The following is a 22,715-nucleotide window of genomic DNA, read 5'->3' as shown; positions in this document are numbered from 1 at the left end:
TTACAACCAAACTTGCTGTACGACTTCAGATAGGTAAGGACTTCATGTTGGGTTACAACCAAACATGACGAATTATTTAATTTGATAAACGACTTCAGATGTTGGGTTACAACCAAACATGACGAATTTTTTAATTTGATAGGTAAGGATTTTTTTTGGTGTTTATATACGAAGGGTTTGGGCTTGGAATATGTCTCTGTTTTTGTTTGATTAAAACTTATTTTCCTTTCCTCAGATGTAAGGAAACAGGATAATGGCCCAAGACCCAAAGCATCTGGTAGGAGTGGAAGCGTGCCCACTTATGGACTACTTGCTTGTAGTTTTACATAACAAATGATGACTGTCCCCACTGTTGGTTTGACAACTCAATTATGATAGGTTTTTCCACTGTAATATATATATCTATATCTATATATATATATATATAATGCCGAGATGAACTGACACATCAAGTAGCCATGAAATTAGGCAAACTACTGAGAAAGAAATGAGAAAGAAACCAGATGAACTAGAGAGGATTGCTGAAAAGAGAGGAAGAAATCAGATGAACTAGAAAAGATTGCTGAAAAGAGTGGCCGAAAGGGCACTAAACAGCCAAGATCAGCAAGAAGACACAATGTACAAACAGCATAGAACAAGGGAATTAGACAAAAGGAATGTTGCAATGGCGATCCAAGACAGGGAAAAGCAACAAGCACTATATAATGATGGGAAATAATGCCTGCGAAGAAGAGGGCCAGAAAACACTGTATTTGAAAATAGGGACGTGGAGAAGGTGTGACGCAGAAGTCCTTCCTAGAGACAGGGTGACATCCCCCGCGTCACCCGGAAGGACATAATGGGGCCATTGCCCACCCTTCCCACCATTCTCAGGGGTTGGGAAACACTGGTGAGGCATCCCCCAGGGATGGAGGCATGATTATAATACACTATAATAACGGGAACAATGTATGTAACTTGATTTTCCATCTTAATAAATCGTCATGGCATTACAACAAGAGATTGCAGTTAAGAATGATAATAGAAAAGCCCTCTAATAACCTATTTTGATACAATCATTGATTTCCAATCGCGAAATCCCAGCCTTCAAAATACTGTTTTGTAAAGAACAAATGACAAATAATGGAGAACTACAAAGCAGAAATGTTTTGCTACCATTACCTAAACACATAAAATTAGTAATGAAGATTACATCAACTCCCTCCAACCACCACTGCAGGCCAAAAAAATAATATGCTACAAGGAGCTCTTAGTACATGATAGTTACATTGTATCTCAATAGAGGAATGGGCTTGACAACTCAATTTACACTGATAGTTACATTATGATCTTGCCCAAGACACAGCATCTATTTCATCCCGTGCAGCTTTATACAGCTCAAGCCTTTTAGCACATCCTTCCCTACGTTCCATCAAGGCTGGATCTTCATCTAACAAAGCTGCAAGCTGCTTACCCTGTTTTAGAGTTCAGAAAGAATTAATCATTTCTATCTTTTACATCACCCTATAATTATGAATGTAAAGCATGCAAGAAAGTTAGATAGAGATTCCTATCCCAAAGCACGTACTTCCTTCCTGCCCACTTGAGTATAGAAGTGGTTGAGCAAAGAGTTCTTGGCCTCACGAACTTGACAATATACCACAGCTTTAGGAATAGAATTCTTTAATGTCTCACACACCATGCCCACGTAAGCAGAAACATTGGAACCTACAAATTAACATAAATATTAGTGTCACAAAATAAAACGACATTGTCAGGGCGAACTTCATCTTACGTAGTAGTTAGTACTCGTGAGGTGCAGCAAATAAAATGTGATATAAATAATGCTTTGGGGTACGTCCTATCACACCTATTCTTCTGAGATGAGCCTCTGTATAACGATCAATAGCAGATGCTTGAGGATTTCCACCTTTCTCCACTTCTTGAGGAAGCTTACGGAAAAACTCAACTGTCAAATAGCTAGACTCCATTTCCACTAATCTTGTTGCAGTTTTGCGGCCATCCTCACGGAACCTCTCTAAAGCTTCGTTTGCAGCAGCAGCTACTTCGGATTGAAGGGTAGGGAAGCGCTTCAACTCCTACAAATGTTAGAAAATAGAAAGCAAGAGTTAAGCCCCTCTAAAATCCACATCATGATTGTTGAAATAGAGTAAGACTGTTCCCAAAATTAGATATCGCATACAACAGTTTGACCCTTGCCTGAGTTTCATTTAAAGATTTACGAACAAGTTCCTTCAAGATAAAGTGTACCTGTAATGAACCCAGAAGAGTTAACAAATGCAAACAAAAACTGCTGTGATGTAAAACAAAAAAACTAAAACTAAACTGTTATGTGCAAGAGAATCCAATATTACATTACCGCATCAACGGATGCTTCAGCGGGGCCTTTGAAATAACCAAGAGCCCCATCAATAAGTCTTCGATATCCTTGTTCAGGAGCTATCAAGTGAGGTTGATATCCATCAGCCTCAGAGACCACTTTCCTAACATTCTGCAAAGAAAGGTGGCGATCAAAAGGTAACTTTTTCAAAGCTGCTGGGAGCTGGTTATCAAAGACTCCATACACACGCTCCCCTCCAGGTCGTCTGAAACACATGCACAAATTCAATTAGTGTATCAGCAAAATAAATTTCCAGAAAGCCAGAAAATCACTGACTGCTATGCAAAAACAATACAGTTATTGTAATTGATGTTGAGGGACTCTTGTTCCACACCCAGGTGCAGAACAGTATCCCAGAGTAAACAGGGATGCACCCAGCATACCCCAGCTGGAATCGAGGGACATCCACTCAATACAGGGGACATCTCTCAAGGACAAAATGAACCAAAAGAAAAAGAAAGATTAAAAAATTAAAACAAAACTAAAGTAGGACCCTCATAAAACCCAGGGCAGCCCACCCCAGCCTAAGGTAGGACTTAATCCAGCCACTTGAAAATTCGTTTCCTTCATTTTATTTGATTTGTTTGCAGATTTAATATATTAATAACTTACTACTAGACTTTTACAGCCAATTTGATGGTTATAATCAGCACCTTAGTTTCTTAGACTAAGGTTTTATAATCTATTGATGGTTTGGGAAGATTGAGTATAGTTAACGTACACACCTTTGCTTCTGCTCCCCTTTGCATTCGCTAGTATAAAGAAACTTAAAATTTCGATTGATTGCTAGACATATATTTAAATTTAGCAGCTTTGTTATTTCATTGTTTTTAACTTACGCCCGTGGGGCTTTGGATTCATGGTGAATGGGTGTTCTATTAAGGCACTCCATACCAAAAATGTGTCGGTTGAAATTTCCTCTGGCTGTTTACTCCAAAAAAAACAATAGTTTTTTAAGTTCACTAACAAACTTAGCACATGCCAGAGAGCCAAAATAATTTTCCACTCACCGGTTGACTCTAAGAGTTGCAAGACGTTATACATACAATGCTTGATTTCCATGCTAATATCTTTTATCAAACTTATATTGCCTATTATCCAATCGGTCAAATATCTTCTAGTAGATTAGAGAATGGGGATTTTCATTGCAAGTAATCCTTAGAGATATTGAATGATTTGAATTGCAACTTAAATCTTTAATCATTCAACGTGTCTTAATAGATAGTTGAAAGGCACAGCATAGTGTTCTTATTCATCAAGACAATTATCAAAATAAAGACAAGTGACACAAAATATAGGCTTCTCCAGCCAGGGCCAAAACCTCTCACCTCTAGAGAGGAAAACCCGATAAAATTCTTCTTCTAGATCTTCAATTGATAAGTACCAAGACCATGACACTGACCCTTGACTCTAGTATCCTCTTCAAGAACCTTGTCACCAACCTTGTCCTTTCTTGTCCTTCCTTCATTTTCTTCTTCTAGAGAAACTCGGTCTCTACTTCTTATGCTGTACCTTCACTATTACCCTAGAGAATCTCGGCCTCTAGGTCTTCTAGAGAAACTCGGTCTCTTATTCATATATTCCAGAGAATTCATTTCTTTGCTATCCCAGAAGAAACCTATTTACTGCCTCTCAGAAGATTCCTTCTTTGCTGCCTCTCAGAAGATTCCTTCTTTGCTGCCCCAAAAGAATCTGCTTCACTGTCCCAGAGGAATCTACTTCGCTGTCCCAGAAGAATCTACTTCGCTGCTCCTGAAGATTCTGCTTTGATTTACCCAGAAGATTCTTTCTTCAATACCCTAGAAGAGTGTCCTTTTTACCTTAGAGAACCCTTTCTTGCTGCCTCCTTTTCGCACTTCTTCGCTGGAATTGAGTTAAAACTTGATGCTTAGAATGGAGGCCGAGTTCCCCTACTTATACCCCTCTTCTCTGGGTCTTTAGGCCGACTTGACAGCTAGATGTAGGCTGACTTGTTCTGGCAGCTTCTTTAATGTTTGTAGGCTGACTTGAAAAGGTTTCGTGACAAGTTCTTTGGAGGATACTTTACATAGACAAGATGACCTTTTACATAGTGTAACATGACTTCATTTACATGACAATGACACTTATATTTTATAACTAGATGACAAACAAATCCTAAAGACTCTCAATGGGAGTCTTGACTCAAAAACAAAATCCTTGCTCATGAAACCCATGAAGCGAGTCAGTATAATAATTTTCATATTTCTTATTTACATCAATTTACATAAAATCATAATGTCACTATGAAGACCGAACCTAGTTACAACTTTCAACACGGTGAAGATGTCTGCAATTTGCTTACTTGTGGAACAATGTACCAGCTTAATGGTCTTGTCCTTTACATGTTGACGTGCTTTGTTCAATCATGGAATCTAGGATTCTTGGCCAACTCAGTTCCAAAAGTAGAGTAGCATTCCCATGTTTCTCTTACAAATCCCTGATATCTTCCTAAGCTACACAATCTCTTGAGTGGCCTCTGCGCCAGGCTCCAGCAACATATTCTACCTATATAGTGGAATCTGCTAGAATAGACTATTTGCATGATCTCCAAGAGATAGTTGATGATTCAAGGTTCATAACATATCCTAAGTATACACTCCATTCTCCTTATCCCCATCAAAATCTGAATCCCTTCAAGTACCTTCGAACTCTCTTTGCAGCACGCCAATGTCCTTCATAGCGTTTTTGCATGAACCTAGAAAGGCTCACATCTGCAAATGAAATATCTGGTCTTGTAGTGGTAAGACACCCCACATGTTGTCTGTATTTAGTTGCATCCTCAAATTCATTCCCTTCTTTTGATATTAACTTCAAATTTTGCTCCATTGGAGTAGAGAGGGGATTACAATCAATCATGCCAAATTTATTCAACTACTCCCCAATGTACTTTTGGGAAATGAATATTCACTATGAGGAATCTAGGGTTTACCTTGAGTATCACCCTTGAAATGAGGGGATGTGCCGTGCCAGGGCAATTTCCCTGGAACATGTTATCTGGAAAAAAAATGTAACAAAGAGAATACTGAACCTTGACATATCATTGTGTAACATTTCTATGATGAACCTTTAAATTTTTCAAGGAAATGTGAAGGCAATGAATCAGGAGGGTCTTTCACAAAGGGCACTTTACATGTCAGAAATAGAAATTCAAATATAAATGTAATAAAATTAATCTTATTATTATTTCTAGGTGACCAGCATAGTGCAAACCATAAATTTACCCCATACAGTAGAGAGCAAATCATATACAAAATGACAGAATGAGAATAACACTGATAGATTACTAGGATTGGCCTTGGCCCTTAACATTATAAATCTCCTATAGAAATAGGAGGTCTGCATTGCAAGAAGAAAAGTTTGATTGAATGTTTACCCGCCATCTAGATGCTCTTTGAAAATACGATCAAAAGCACGACATAGCTCTAAAATTGTATACAATTGTGCCTGCCATGGGTTAGAAAACAACGTCACATTAAACAAGGCTGAACTAATGTGTTGCACTTCAAAATTCAAGATATTCTACAGTGTCAATTTGAATCTCGCGTTATGACTATCAATAGCAAATCTTACCCCTGCATCAACAGCAATAGGTCTGCCAAGATGATTCATCTCTGATTCAAGTTCATCTATAGTTTTGGTTATCAAAGACAGAATACTTGGTATGCGTGCCTTAATGGCATTCTCCAGTTGCTGCAGGAAGAATGGACATTAGTAAAGATAAAGCATTCCCTTCAAATGACTTAGAAAAAATCACTGGATGAAAAAGGATTCAATCCTGGAACGTAATAACTACCTTAGAAAGTAGCTTAGCTAAATATTCTGAACCCATTCGACTTGACAAGTGTCCATAATCAGGACTAGTTTGAAAATATTCACGTTCCTTTCTCCGGGCAGCAATCATGTCCACACTCTTGTTAATATCGGCTTGTGAACGATTGACAACTCCAACCCATGGATGTTGTAAACGATATGATCGCCCCTCAAGAACCTTTTTACAAATGTGAAATGCATCAGTACCCTCTGGAAACTAATTATCTACAGATAAGAGGAAACACAGCTGAACAAAAGCATCAACAAATAATACCAGCTGTTAATTCTATTATGTCAAGGCAATTAGTAATTCACTCAAAACTGTCCCCTTACCAGCATTTCCCTGTGTTCAAATAATCTTGAAAGAAATCGAAAGACATATTGAAGTAAAATCCTATGCAAATGTCCAGATCACATTCCAATTGCTATTTAAGTACATGAAGTGTATGAGAAAAACTCACATCTACAGCATTTGTTCCCTTGTCCATGAGATCAAGCTTTGTCAACACTCCAAATGTCCTATCACCTGTGCAGAATAAATGGCCATTAGATGAAGGAACAAATAATATGGAGAGATCACATGAAATTGTTGCGGAAGAGAAACCAAAATAAGGACATTCTAAGTAAAATTAATTAAGAGCTTGGCATATAAAAAAGAATTGAATCAAAAGATGCCTCTTTAAAAGATTACAAAAACAAATTTAACAGAATAGCATGTATCACCAATACCTTGATGGAAATCAAATTTCCATAAGACAAGGATATTCATTCCCTTATATTCTCTATCAAGCATTAACATCAGAAACCATAATGTAAAACTGCCATCTAGGGAGAGAATACATATATGGAGAACTTCGAACTATGCTCATTCTAATGATCAAATATTAGAGAGCATATAGGGAGAAGAATACCTGTAGGATCAACTTCTCGGGAAAGTTTAATAGCATCAGATGTTGCAATATCTTGGTTTGCCGGAGAAATTGCCAATATAAGACAATTGGGCTGCATAAGAAATTCACATTACATTAGCCAAACTTCATTTAAATAAAAAACTAAACCTAAAACATTTCAGTATCAAGACAAAGTCTTCAGAAGCTTAGTTGTGGCTCTGAAAGCAGAAGTGTGGCTTGGGTGCAGGTGCAGCACCTTGTCAGCTTTTAGGAATTATTTTTCATGTGTGTGTGTGAAATTAAAAATAGATTATTTAATTATATTTATTATAGCTAAGTAGCAGATTAGAGAAAGGGTCAATTTCAAATCATGAATTTCCTCCCATGCAATGTCAAGTAGCTGTCACCAGTGTTGCTGGGCATTTGGCTAGTACCATACCAGCAGGTGGCCAATTTAAATGCCCTTGGGTGCAGTGCACTAGTCTACAGAGGAGGGTTTACTAGGATGCCATCCACGAATGTGGGAAAGCACCCTTCAAGTTTCTCCACGAAGATTATCATGGAAAAAATTAAAATACATATGTGTGTGTAGATGTATAAATGAATGTACATAAGACCTGTATAATGAATAAGCAGACTAAAGAAATCTTCAAATCATGAATTCCCCCACATGCAACATCAAGTAGCTAACAATAGTTACCTTATCAACATAGCTGCGAACCATATTTTCAATATCACCAACAATACTTTCTGGCTGTCCCTCTGCAACATCCAAAATTACACTGGCTCACATCTTAACTATTCATAATACTTCCATATGTCAATACATTACAACTTCAATCTAGAATGCCAAATTCAGATAAATAGCATCCAAGCTTACCTACGGCAACCTTTGTCAAACCAGGCAGATCAACGAGTGTTAAATTTACAACTGTCAAAAAAGCAAGCAAAGCAGTAAGCTAAGAGAATAAAATAAAAAAATTGAAAATGATCCTAAGCATACAATATTCCAAGGATCATCCAAAATACGTTAGAATTATATGCCATAATACATATGAAAACAACTTCCAATGTAAGAACCCATCAACCAAGACACTAAATGAATAGAAACATTTGCCTTAACTGTGGTTATCAAAATACATAAAGCATCGTTCATGATCCAATTCAAGCATATTAACAAGTAGCTGCCACACATATTACCTCTGGATCATCAAAATTAGCCAACAGTCATCAAAGAAAGAAAAGATGCCAAGATCCTATAACATTATCCCATTGATGGAATCATGAATGGTAACCATATTAGCTCTTAATAATCATATTTACAGATATCAAAAAAATATATAGCAACAAGTTTTATCATCTGGAGCCTCAGTAGTAAAATTATATATAAATATTTATGGGATTGGGTGTATATTTCATTGTCTCCACAACAGACAACATAAAGCAGCACCTCGTCTTCATATGCCTATCTATTATGAGATTGGGAGTAAATTTCATTGTCTCTAGCAGGATTCATGCAAGTCCTTCACATTTTTTGCTATCCAGATCAAAGATATTTAGCCCCTTTTTCTAGGGGGTTTTAGACAGGTCACAGTGCTTGCACAAGCCCACCCACCCTGAACCTTTCAGGAGGATCACCTCTGTCTTCCATGTTGTCATGTCTACTCATGGCAACAAATGACAGGCAAAGATCCAAACATTGTCAAACAACAAATTAATAAATTATCTAGTCGATGTTATTTCTTTTGTCTCTCTAATATACCTTCAAGCAAGATTTTTTTCATGCACGCAAAAAGCAACTAGCTAGTTAGCTTTCCACCATGGCCTTACTGTTAGACGTGTATACACAGAAGCACTAGATGCATACCTTCAAAATTGCATGTCCACTACCTCCAAGCAGCCAGATCAGCTCTAAGAGGAGCTCAAGCAACCAAACTTTCATATAGAGATTATTCCCCTCCCCCCCCCCAACCTTAATTATTAGGAGTGGTGGACTTTCTCAATCTACAACTACCCCTAAGATACCTCCAAAGACTGTACAACTAGGTCAAGCAGAATTTGGCATGTTCTTGTTATGTTTGCACTTTTGTACTCATCTTTGGTTTCTTTCATCAAGCTTTGTGCTCAATTCTTTTTCTACTAATATCATAGTTCTAGGAGCTTTGGCACTCCCTCTTGTACTTCCTTTGATGTACATTTTAGTCCTATTGAGATTGACCTAATTGTGTAGTCACCCATTAGACATTAATAAATTTATCTTATCTTATTTTGTCATAAGTTATACCATCATGTAACCATGCTACAAACATGGGCTCACTTTTGAAGATTTAACAGTTTGCAATAGTGAACTTCTTCAAGCAATTTTAGTTGCAAAATAATGGAGTGATGTAAAGTTTTGTAGATGTTCTATGCTAAGAGCAATTTCACTTTTCTCACAGCAATCATACAAGTAGATAAGCAAAATGCAGATAGAACATATAAGCAGATCTTACAGAAGACAAATCAGAAACAAGAAAAATGTATGTGTTTGTTTCGGCGGTCAACAGGATGCTTCAACCAGCAAAGTCTCCTTTGGTCAGCCAGCCCAGCATGTGTCACAACAACCCTCCAACCAGTAGATGAGTCAACCCAAGTCAGTTCTACAAAAGTCAACGCTGTCCTGAAAAGTCAACGCAGGGGCAGCAAGCTAAAAGTCAACGCAGCAGCAAAACGGTCAACCCTTTGACCTCGATTTTTGTGCCAGGTAGTATGGCCTTCAAAAATCGAACCTCCCACAAGTTTTCAGCTTGTTTGGACCAAGCGTTGACCAAAGTCAACGCTGGTCAAACTTCTGCGAAACCCTAGCAGCAGAAACCCTAGCAGCAGAAAAATCCTCTTCGTCCTTCCCACGTGTGGCTGAAATTCGTCCTCCAGGTAGCTCGTACTTTTTAGGATGAGAGAGGAAGATGTGAGTTGTTTTTGTGATCAAATTCTCTCCAACTTTTCCTGTATATATATATCCATCAATGAGGGTGTGTGACACATCTGTTGGGCATGTGAGCCTACATTACAAAACTGGCTGACCTTTGCACATATAATTTATTAAGAATAATAAATTCAAAATATAAGTTCTGCTCATCGGATTAAGACTATTTTTATATGGATTTTACACCTCTCAGAAAGAGGAATTCAACAAAAATATTAGCCTCTTAATCTGAGCATCAGAACATGGAGTTTGGACCTAGTTGTCCAAATTTAACACTCCCTCTCAACTAGGGAGAACTCCATCTATTAGTGCAATTAACATCGTGAGTCATCCCGCCGAAACTTGCTTTGCTGGCTTCTTTATTTCAGAACAGAAGTGGGTCAGTCACAAAGACATCATTCCCCGACTGACATAATCAGTCCAGAGGTCCCAGACCTCACAAATCTTGATCCCAGATCAAGTGGTTGGACCATGCCATCCTAGATAGAGAGTACGGCAATCTCTGATGCGTCCATCAGTCTTTGCTAATAGTCTCTAGCTTTTCCACAACTCATTGGCCAAATGAGAGGTACTTCCCATGAGCCCTGAACTCAATGGGTAGGATGCATACGGGGCACAGATTAAATGAGTGGCGAACCAGCTCAATAATCACAAGGGTGGGGCAGAAGCATTATGAGTGCTTATAGCTCCGAGAAGCTATCCCCAAAGCCCCCCAGAGCTCCCAGAGCTCATTGTCCAACAGGACCCACATCATAGGGTCTTTCCACGACACCAAGACTCTCACGGAAGGTTAGGAACTTGACCTTCCTCAGGGGCTTAGTGAGAATATCCGCGACCTGCTCATCAGTTCCTATATGATCGAGCCTTACGGCGCCTCGCTGTACCATATCCCGGATAAAGTGGTACCTGATATCAATATGCTTGGATCGGTCGTGGAACACAGGATTCTCAGTCATACGAATCCCACTCTGATTATCACAGAGTATTACAGTGGTATCTAGCACATGTTGGAACAGCTCACTAAAGAGCTTCCTCAACCAAACTGCTTCACAACAGGCCATACTAACAGCAATGTATTCGGCCTCCGCGGTGCTCAAAGCCACCGACTTTTGCTTCCTGCTCATCCATGAGATCGAAGCAGAACCAAGATTGAAACAGCATCCAGATGTGCTCTTACGATCCACCACACTGCCAGCCCAATCGGCATCAGTATATCCCCGGAGTATCACACTCCCGGCAGTGTATCTCAGCCCATGGTTTATCGTGCCCCGAAGATATCTCAAAAGATTCTGGGCACCAACCCAGTGAAAATGATGAGGCTCAACCATCTGTTGACTCAAAGTATTCACTGCAAAACATATGTCCGGACGGGTGTTCACTAAGAACATCAAAGCTCCTATGAGTTGACGATACTCAGTAGGATTGGCCAAGATAGGCCCTGCAGCGCTGCCACTCAACTTCTTAAAGTTGAGTTCCATTGGTGTCGACACGGACTTACAGTCCACCATCCCAAATCTTTCCAGAAGCTTCACAATATACTTTCCTTGAGAAAGGAAAATCTCTCCAGGTCTCTGCCAGACCTCCAGGCCTAGGAAATAGTGCATCAGTCCTAGGTCTTTCATCTCGAACTCAGCAGCAAGCTCCCTCTTACATTGATGAATGAGAGGGTCATCACCGGTCAGGAAGAGGTCGTCCACATACAGCACTAGAATGAGAGGCTTTCCTTCCTCAACCTTAAAGTAAAGGTTTGGATCAGCATTGCTTCGAGTGAAGCCCAGCTTCATCAAGTAACTATCCATCCTCTCATACCAAGCTCTGGGTGCTTGCTTTAACCCATAGAGGGCTTTCTTCAACCTGCAGACATAAGTGTCTCGATCTTGAACTTCAAATCCCAGAGGTTGTTCTACATACACTTCTTCCTTTATTGCACCATGCAGAAAAGCAGTCTTGACATCCATCTGATGAAGACTCCATCCTTGCGTAGCAGCAAGGGCTATGATGGATCGGATGGTGGTATATCGAGCCACAGGTGCAAATATATCGTCATAGTCAATTCCTTCCTTTTGAGAGAAGCCACGGGCAACAAATCTTGCCTTAAACTTTTCAGCACTCCCATCAGATCCATGTTTAATCTTGTAGAGCCATTTAGCGGTGACAACAGATTTGTCCTTCGGTCTCGGGACCACATCCCAGACATCATTCTTCATAATAGCCTCATATTCTTCATGCATAGCATCCTTCCAGACTTGATGCTTGATGGCTTCTTCAAAAGATCCAGGTTCAGATTGTATAATAGTACTCATGGCAGCTAGATACCCTTGGTATCTACACGGCTTCTTGCTTTCTCGGAATGTTCCCCTTGGGGCAGCATGACCCTCAGCATCTTCGAGGGTGTCCCTGAGCCATGATGGCCTCTTTCCTAGAGAAGGGGAAGGATCAATAGGGTCCATTGGCTCTTCAACATCAGGCATAGTCTCATCCTGGGGTTCTTCCAGATTTCCAGGTCTTTCTTCATGGTTTTCTTCAAATCTAGGAAGATCTACTACTTTCTTCAGGGAAGCATCTTCGTCAAAAGTGACATCATGGCTTATCTCTACTTCCCTTTGACCAGGTACATAGACTCTATATGCCTTAGAAGTCTCACTGTAGCCCACAAACATTCCTTTCTTCCCAGTAGCGTCCAGCTTACTTCTCTTTTCTTTCGGCACATGAAAATAGACAGGACATCCAAAAATTCTAAAATGTGAGACATCAGGTTTCTTACCAGAGAAAACCTCTTCGGGAGTTTTGGAGTCCAAAGCGGAATGAGGGCATCGGTTTTGAATGTACACAGCAGTATTTGCAGCTTCTCCCCACAGAAACTTTGGAAGACCCTGGTCACATAGCATGGCACGGGCAGCTTCCACAATAGTCCTATTCTTGCGTTCAGCAACACCATTCTGCTCAGGAGTATATGCAGTGGTAGTCTCCCTCTTAATGCCAGCTTCTCTGCAAAAGTCTTTGAACTCATTTGACTCATATTCAGTGCCATTGTCAGTCCTCAAAATCTTGATCTTCTTTCCGGTCATATTTTCCACCAAGGCTTTGAAGGTACGGAACCACATGAAAGCCTCATCCTTCTTCTTCAAGAAGTATATCCAGGTTTTGCGAGAGAAGTCATCAGTAAATGTCATATAGTAAGAACATCCCCCCAGGGATGTTATAGGCAACATACCGGAAAGATCAGAATGGACCAGTTGCAATATCTCAGATGTCTTTGTGACACTTGAGGGGAAAGGTCCCCTTGTATGTTTTCCTTCAACACAGCCCTTACATACACCTTTATGATTATTTCCAAAATCAGGCATCCCTGTCACCACCTTCCTTGCTTCGGGAAGAGCCTTGTAATGAAGGTGTCCAAATCTTCGGTGCCATAGTTCGGTTTGACGGATAGTATCACAAGTCATAGCTCCCAACGGACTCCCTCCAACCTGGTAGAGTGTACCAACTCTAAAACCAATTGAGATAGCTTCCTTGAAGCTCTTCTTCCACATGAGTACCTTTCCATCAGAGAAAGTTACATTGAATCCTTTGTCTTCCATGGCAGATACAGACACAAGGTTCTTCTTCAATTTGGGTACATAGAGTACATCTTGTAGATGGAGGACTTGTCCTTGAGACAAGTGGAGGGTCACAGTCCCGGTCCCTTTCACAGGATAAGTGGCATTATCCCCAAGGGTAATTTCTAGATTAGTATCCCTTTCAACCATGTCAGAAAGTGCTTCCTTGAATCCGGTGATGTGTCTTGAGGCACCACTATCGATTAGCCAGACATCCATAGTGTCGGGCGGAGATGCAGCTGAGAGAGCAGATATTAGAATATACTCATTTCTTTTATCAACAACATTAGACTCCTCATACCTGGTATTTTTGGTCCTTTTAGAAGGTGGATGGTTTCCTTCAAAGTGAGCCTTCCTCTTTCCTTTGGATTTGTCATTTCTTTGATTCCCATTCCTTCGGTTGTTGTTGTTGTCGTCACTATCGGGAGAATTCTTCTGGAAGGGGCATTCTCTAGCATAGTGTCCAGTCCTATGGCAGGTGAAACATTTACCCTTCTTCTTTTGAGTCTTAGTCCTTCCTTTGTCCTTGGAACCACCAGAGTTCTTCTTTCGGGAATGAGCAACATAGGCAGCATTTCTTTCATTATCAAATTCCTTCATCCTTGTTTCTTCTTGCATACATCTAGACAGAAGCTCATCAAAGTTAGGGATGGTATTATTGTTGAGAATGGTAGTTGTGAATACTTGCCATTCATATGGAAGTCCTCCAAGTGCGGTGAGAACCATCTCACGATCAGCTATTGTCTCCCCAATAGCTAGCAGATTGTTCCTGGTTTCGGTCAACTTCATAAAGAAAGTTTGAATAGACTCGTCTCGGCCCTTCTTCATATTCTTCAACTTGTTCTTGAGGAATAGCACTTGGTTCACATTGTTTACTCGGAACATAAGTATCAGTTTGTCATACATCTCCTTGGATGTGCCTAGTTCAGATATGTAGGCAACCAGACTCTTATTTATGGATTCCCTGATCAGCAGTTTTGCTCTGATTTCTCCCTTCTTATACTTGTGTTTAACAGCAGCAGAGGCTTTTGATGGAGGTTCTTGAATCTTCCCTGTCACATGATCTAGGAGATCATGATCTTCTAATTTGAGATCTAATAACATCTTCCAGGCATGGAAGTCATCACTTCCAGTCAACTTGTCATTCTCCCTGAATTCAAGCTTAGAGGAATCCATTTCCTTCGATGATGATTGCTATAGATAGAGTTTGTCTTCACCTCAGCTCTGATACCATGTAAAGTTTTGTAGATGTTCTATGCTAAGAGCAATTTCACTTTTCTCACAGCAATCATACAAGTAGATAAGCAAAATGCAGATAGAACATATAAGCAGATTTTACAGAAGACAAATCAGAAACAAGAAAATGTATATGTTTGTTTCGGCGGTCAACAGGATGCTTCAACCAGCAAAGTCTCCTTTGGTCAGCCAGCCCAGCATGTGTCACAACAACCCTCCAACCAGTAGATGAGTCAACCCAAGTCAGTTCTACAAAAGTCAACGCTGTCCTGAAAAGTCAACGCAGGGGCAGCAAGCTAAAAGTCAACGCAGCAGCAAAACGGTCAACCCTTTGACCTCGATTTTTGTGCCAGGTAGTATGGCCTTCAAAAATCGAACCTCCCACAAGTTTTCAGCTTGTTTGGACCAAGCGTTGACCAAAGTCAACGCTGGTCAAACTTCTGCGAAACCCTAGCAGCAGAAACCCTAGCAGCAGAAAAATCCTCTTCGTCCTTCCCACGTGTGGCTGAAATTCGTCCTCCAAGTAGCTCGTACTTTTTAGGATGAGAGAGGAAGATGTGAGTTGTTTTTGTGATCAAATTCTCTCCAACTTTTCCTGTATATATATATCCATCAATGAGGGTGTGTGACACATCTGTTGGGCATGTGAGCCTACATTACAAAACTGGCTGACCTTTGCACATATAATTTATTAAGAATAATAAATTCAAAATATAAGTTCTGCTCATCGGATTAAGACTATTTTTATATGGATTTTACACCTCTCAGAAAGAGGAATCCAACAAAAATATTAGCCTCTTAATCTGAGCATCAGAACATGGAGTTTGGACCTAGTTGTCCAAATTTAACAAGTGACTAGTATCAATGTGTCATATTGTCCCAATATGCCTTTCAGTGAAATACATTGTTGCCAGAGATTCTTCAACCTTTTGTTGTGCCCCACAAGGATATATACATAGAAACCTAAAAGAAAGACCACTTACATCATTTGAAATGCAATTCTATTGTTCAAGTCAAAAATTGCCACATAATAAGGAGCTGCATAAATACCAACAATGGTTAGAAGATACCATTCTCCTACCTATGTTTACCATGAACTGAACATAGTGGCTGATACTGTTGAAAAAATCCACTCAAGCAAGAACTTCTTGCACAAGGATCAATGTGAACATTCAGGAAGTGGTTCAGGACATGTCATGACCCATTAGTGGATCAAGACATGTTTTATTTCTTCTGCTTTTCATTTTTCAATTGCTGTCTGATAGATGCAATGTTCAAAAATAAAATTTTCTGCCGTTAAACAAATCCTGTTTTTAGCTACTTAATGAGAGAACATTAGGACAGCAGTCACCTAGCCTAGAAAATTGTACATATGCTGTCAAGACTCAAAACAGAGTTTACAGTTGGTGGCAGGGTCCTTGTGGCTGTGGAGGAAACAATCGGATGGCTCACTTCAGAATCTCGTGTCACTTATAGTTTTAGTCAGAGTTAAGAACATCTTGATAACATCCCGATTTTATCGCAAAATCACAATTTTTTGGCCTAGCCAACGTTTGCCTATTTTTACCAATATTTTGATGGTATCTTAATTTTGCCGATGTTTGCTGATTTTTACCGATATTTTCCCAATCTTTACGATTTTGGTTTTCCAAACCATTGGTTATTTTATCCCAATGTTGATGTTTGCAACACTGGAACTTTTAGTTCTGTCACTAGACTATATGAATGCATTTCTAGTATTTCAGGTGACATAGGGCTGTGATGATTATTTATAATATGTATATTTGAATTTTGACACTCAATATATTTGTGACAGTTCCTGATGCACCTAAAGAATCAGTTTTTATTCTCACTGCAATATAGAATGTGACCTTTTTTCCTACAAAAAAATAGAAACCATTCTCCTATCTGTAAACATGATAGCCTTTGTAGTAGGTCCTTGAGTGATCTTAAGCCCTGGGGAATTAATCTAACCATCATGTAACTTTGACAGTGGGGAAATTATTGCATGTTTGGTCAGTTGAACCAGACATCCTCAAGTGAAAGTGATCTTTGAGGATTGAAATCAAAATGGAATATAGGTCCTTGGTAGAAGTAAAATTAGCTGCTTTCCTAAATAGCAAATTAACAGAGTAACCCATAGGTGCTCTGTATAAGTACAATTCACAAATCTTGAACCTTTATGTGACAAAGCAAAACTTTGACAATGGGGTTCCACTCTACAGACTGTAAATCATTTTCCCCTTGATTAAAGCAAAAAATATAGATACTTACCATTAGGAGAATATATGCTAAGATGAATTGGTACGGGAGAAATCATTTTGGAGCGCCCTGTTACTCTGTCTGTTTCTTCTTGAATCTCATGACGCACTCTAGCTGCAAAATGCCAGAACAAATCTAACTTTAGCCATGCTGAGATGAGAAGTTCCATGCTTCAAATCAAATGAAACAACTGATAATTTTGATTTCCAAGTAAGCAATGTACAAATTGGGCAACAATGCATATAACCATACTCCATGCTAAAGAAAATTAGTTTTACCTGGTAAGATGACAGTTAGCAAAATCATTACCATACATTCAAAAAAGTGAAAAACCATTGCGAATCATTGCAAATGCTACAATTCGAACAACGGTAGAAGCATCATGGTAAATTTGTTGGGAAAGTTGAAGAAATCATGATCTGTTGAATGGTTTGTCTCTTGATATTTGTTTAGTTCAAGGTTGTGACAGCAGGAGTTTAAAAATTTCAATGTTATAATGATTTCTGAATGTGGAGATGGGTATGTTTTGTTTGGCCTTCAACATGAACAGGTTTAGATGATTTTTCCCATGCACTCGCTCAGGTATTCTAATGTGCATTATGCAATTGATCGCTTTATTGCGTATAAGAATATATGCATTCTGCTTATAAGGGGCATTGGTGGAATCAGTTAGCAACTTCATATATTTAAGGTTTAAGCAGGTTCATATATTCAGCTCAGTGCATATTTAGCTACAATTCTTCAAAAATAAATCATGTAGACAAGCCCCATAGAAATCAAAAAATAACCATAAACTCTCACATCCAGCTGTGCAAAGGCAATTAAAAAATCAAGTCAGCATGCAAACTTCAAAGCACCTCAATCTGTAAATCAGATATTTGGTTACTTCATGTATTTTCCTACCACTTTCTTTTTTGGATTTTAAAGCGATCATTACAAATTCATAAAATCCTTTCAATTTATTTAAAAGGTAGTGTTCATTATAATAAAATGCATACTGACACATTATTTTTGGCAATCAACTTCTTTTTAATGCGCACTCTTAGTTGACAGAAAAACTGAGTTCTGTGTGAACATTGAAAAAAAGGGATAATTTATACACGCAGTGGTAATCACTTCCATGTATGGTTTGCAAAGTCATCTTTGGCATATCACTGTGCAGAGATAAAACGATTCTAAATCCTTTTAGAATTGTAGCGCCAAGTCTGGAGACTTCACTGACACATGAAATTTAAATGATCCATCGCGAGTCTCTGAACATCCAGGTTGCCACTGAGGGATCAAACGTGCAGGAGTTGAGACTCTATGGTGGACTGGTGGAGTGATAGGGTTACCAGTGACCACTTTAATTTTTTATAATTATAAACACTGAAAAAATGTCGAACCACAAAAACCTTGACACGAATTTCATCGATTTTTTGATGAACTTTTTTATTTTGTTCATGTTCGTATATGGGTTCAGGTTTGGGTTGAACATAGGTTTGAGTTCGGCATGAAATTCCGTGAACACAAACGAATTTGTTCAGATTGCATTGAAGTTCAGCAAATTTCGAATCCAAAGGATTTTATTCACCGAACCCAGTGACTTAGCTTGGCAGCATACATGGGAGACAGAACATGTTTGTGTTTATTGTGTTGTTATTCTCTAGGGACTACACTGGCAATGTTTGTGGTCTTGTATTCCTGTTTTATGTTATTTATATCCCCTTAAGGTCTGATTTATGGGTTTTGCAGCCTTAAGGGGACAGCAAATGACTTTTCCCTGGTGTTTTTTGGATTAAGTAAAATATTGCACAATTCCTCTGATAATTTTCTGACTAGTAATATAATCTTAATTTTCCCTCAATAATTTGCACTTCAGTCAATTCCTGATGAATAATATCTTCTCTAATTTTGCTCATAGTAGATTGCACTTCAAAATTGATCATACACTACACCAAAGAGGATGGATTTCAGAAGTGTTAACAGTCAAAACCTGAATGGTCTAGATGTCAACTGGGGAAGGTACCACTCTCACCTCGTCCAATCCCTCCACAGTTTAGGCTAGTGTTTGCTGGCCTCAGTGGGAAATCCTTTGAGGACTTGTTCTAAAAATTCAATTTTTTTCCTGACAAAAAAAATTCAAATCTGCAAACTATATTTTAATTATCAGACATGATTTCAGCTAAGAAACTAATGAGACAGCAAGCTAAATTCAAAGTAGCTATGTTTCACTACAGAACTACACTTATAAAGTGGCAGATCTACAGGATCTTTTTCTGAAAAACAGAAGATTAAATTGTGGGATTTTATGTGTTTTATGGGTGACTTGAATCCTATGAGCATGGAGTTCAAGAAAAGGCAAAAAAAAATGAATGGTCAAGAGTCATTCCCAAGGCCAATCAACTATGAAAAATGCAGAAAAATCCACCAAATGATTATAACCATTATTTTCAAAATTGTGTATAGAAAGTCTGAATATAACAGATTCAAGATATAAGCACTTCAAGGGATCAAAATATCATTGTGAAGCACTTTACTTGCAACAGGATCAAGGATAAAATAACGTTAACAAGGCAAGCCACCTCCACTTCTCCTTCAGCAATTTGCTCAATGGTCAAGTATGCAAGGACTTGACACGATGAATGAATTGGGGACTTGAGTAAAATCCAGATCTCCACCTCTTACAGAATGAGAATGGGAATAGACATAGTAAACGACCCAAAATATAATAAGTGGAAAAAGCAAGGAAGATGGAGCTTTAAAAAGGAAAATGCACAATTTTTGGAGCATTTGGTTGATGAGGTTGCCAATTGCCAAAACCCAGTTTATGTTTAGGAGCAACTCACCCCAGCATATGAGGAAAAGCTCCCCCCCCTCCCCCCGCCTGGAAACTCAAACTTTACCTGCTGCTACCAGTCTTTTGTTTATCTAAGTCTTTAGTATGAATGATCTGATTCTGAACTATGTCTTTAGTATGAATGGTCTGAAATACTAGGATTATACAAAATCAACGACTTTAATTTACACTTCTTCCAATTTCTCGCTTAATTAAGAATTAATGTTAGTGTGATGTTGTTGATGGTTTGTTTATTGCCCCCCGTTTTAGTGCAGGGCTTCTCTCTACCGTTGCTGTTGTTAATGGCACTCTAAAAAATGGGAAATTTCATATAACCGAAGAAAAATATGACTTGCATACATACAACCCTTAATGTCTCTTAAATGCTCATGTTTCCTTAACTGATTACCTTTTGGTCTCATGGCATTCTTTAATTTCGGTGCTTAGTAAAACGGATGCTTGTAATTTCATATATAAATGAAATTTTCCATTACTAGAGAAGAAAATGACTTGCATATATACAACCCTTAATGTCTCTTAAATGCTCATGTTTCCTTAAGTGATTTCCTTTTGATGTCATGGCATTTTCTAATTTCGGTGCTTAGTAAAACTGATGCTTGCAATCATTTTGAATTCAAGTGCGATGTACTGGAAAAGTCAAAAAAGACCCAAACTTAATGGCACAGAATAGGGGAAGAAAAACTTGTAAGATTAAAATAGGTCCAAAGGTACATCAGGATGCAAGTCTTGTTTTATCAAATTGAAATAAAATTACATAAGTTTTGATTAACAGATCGAGTTAACAGCATTACTTGCAGAGTGAATTTCTTGAATTCGTTAATATCTGCTTCAATCTATGTATCAAGCGATGCCCTAAGCTAGCAAAGAAGTATTTTAACATAAGCTACAAGATGATTTAGGAAAAAAGGGAAAAAATACTTAAAAACACATACCAAAATCCGTGAATCGCTTATTGGGAAGATGTAAGAATTCTGCATATTCTGGGCCGTCGTCTGTTTTGTGAAGCTGTAGCACCAAGGGGCGCCTCGTCACAATACCTACATGTGACCCGTTTAAATGAATTTTCTAACGTAAACAAATATAACCCATTTCTTTGCGTTTATTTATTAACAGTTCTTATATGGAGAAAACTAGGATTCAAATTTAAATCACCTGAACCCCGAGGTAGAAAATCCCTTCCCACGATGCTTTCCAGGACAGATGATTTTCCAGAACTCTGTTTCCAAAAACAAAACATCAGACTAATATTCAGCATTAGGCAAAGTAATACACGAATGGAATGGAAAACAAAAATTAAAAAATGCATCAGACCTGGCCTCCGACGACGGCCACGGTGGGAAGCGCTTCCCATAGCGTGGGAAGCGCACTGGCACCCTCACCGCCATGGTCTCCTAAAACCGTACACGCCCTCTGTATTCTGTTTACAAGCCCGATCAGATTCTCCATGGTTGCCATCGCTGCTTCAAATTTGAAGCCAAATACAGCCCTGCCTTGCTTTTAGATCTCACCCAGATCTGCGTTTCCAAATCGTTGAATTCTCTGCTTTCATGCGCACTGCGATCGATCTGATTTTATCCGAAATCTGCGGTGATTAGATATAAATAGACAGATAGATTGTAGATGAATATAAATAGATTGATCGAAGTTGAAAAAAACACTCAACTGAAACCAATGGGTGCCCTCTTTCTCCTACGCCTGCTGCTTCTAGAGGGTCAGAGATTTAAATCGGTCGTCGCGCAAGAAATCGACGCCCTGCAAGGTGGGCGGTGTGGGAGTGAATTTAAATACGGAAAATAAAGAATTTAACGATCATCTTAACCTTGAAAAACAGGGCAATGTCGCAGAGAATATTGCACAGGAAAATGACGGTAGGCTTCATGAGTTAATTAATCAATAATCATACCCTTTGGTTAGGGTGGACTTTGTAGCGTCCAGCTGAAGGGAAGTGTTGTTCAACTAGGGCTGGGTTGGACGAAGGGTTGCTTTCAACTTTAAAACACCGCCCCTTTTTTCCAAAAGGGAGTGCGTCTAGATTTTTAAAATATTAAAAAGTTGATTCGTTGTAATTAATAATGACATGAAAACATTTGTTTTTCATTTATTTTTGATTAAATTATTTATTTTTAATTAAATTTTGCATTATAACCTGGGGTACATAGTACTCCCACTTAGTTTAATATAGTTTAATTAAATAAAAATAATAGTAAAGAAAAAAATAAAATAAATAATAAAATATTATATTTCACTAAAAATTAAGAAATGTGATTAATTAATATTCTTTATATTAGCACATGTGTGAGTTTTTATTAATATATATAATTATTTATAATTAAATTTATTAAAATATATTTTTAATATAATAAAAAGTTATTTTAAATTGAAAAGATTGTGAAAAAATTATAATTCATGAAAATAAAAATAATGGAAAAAAAAAAAAAATTATATATATATATATATCAAAAAATTAAATAAAATTTAAAATACAAAAATTATTAAATAATAGAAAATAGAAGTTACTAAACAACCCACAATAAAACTTCAACCAATCACCTTCCAAATAAATAAATTTAAATAATAATAAAATTTAAATTCCTAATGTTAAATTATACGTAAATGTCATAATTTTTTGTCAAAACAAACTAATACCCAATAAAACATGCCTTATACCATGCCTAGAGCAAAATATAATAATGTAATATTAATTTTTACTACA

The 22,715-nt window shown here is 38.2% G+C and overlaps 1 protein-coding gene across 2 annotated transcripts; it reads right to left on the bottom strand.

Annotated features, from left to right (window-relative positions):
- Window positions 1–1,015: 1,015 nt before the first annotated feature.
- LOC149239254 (phragmoplastin DRP1E-like) lies at window positions 1,016–21,902 on the bottom strand. Of its 2 annotated transcripts, none has more exons than XM_089373370.1 (17): window positions 21,666–21,902; window positions 21,314–21,584; window positions 21,155–21,218; window positions 20,935–21,039; window positions 17,176–17,277; window positions 7,982–8,032; window positions 7,802–7,863; window positions 7,123–7,213; window positions 6,673–6,737; window positions 6,195–6,389; window positions 5,972–6,091; window positions 5,775–5,845; window positions 2,360–2,585; window positions 2,200–2,250; window positions 1,850–2,078; window positions 1,568–1,707; window positions 1,016–1,454 (listed from the first exon to the last, which is right to left on the bottom strand). In XM_089373370.1, the coding sequence occupies exons 2-17, from the start codon at window positions 21,455–21,457 to the stop codon at window positions 1,323–1,325; spliced, it is 1,848 nt and encodes a 615-aa protein (XP_089229496.1). In that variant the 5' UTR covers window positions 21,458–21,584; window positions 21,666–21,902; the 3' UTR covers window positions 1,016–1,322. The 2 variants fall into 2 exon arrangements, with proteins under 2 accessions (XP_089229496.1, XP_089229495.1); XM_089373369.1 differs by having other exon boundaries at window positions 21,314–21,567.
- Between the last annotated feature and the right edge of the window lie 813 nt (window positions 21,903–22,715).

This window comes from Pinus tabuliformis, chromosome 8, assembly GCF_031772625.1.
Source record: "Pinus tabuliformis cultivar Carrire ecotype Pingquan chromosome 8, CPIR1, whole genome shotgun sequence".
NCBI lineage: Eukaryota > Viridiplantae > Streptophyta > Pinopsida > Pinales > Pinaceae > Pinus > Pinus tabuliformis.
Note: the sequence above shows the minus strand (reverse complement) of the source record. Positions and strands in the feature narration are given on the sequence as shown.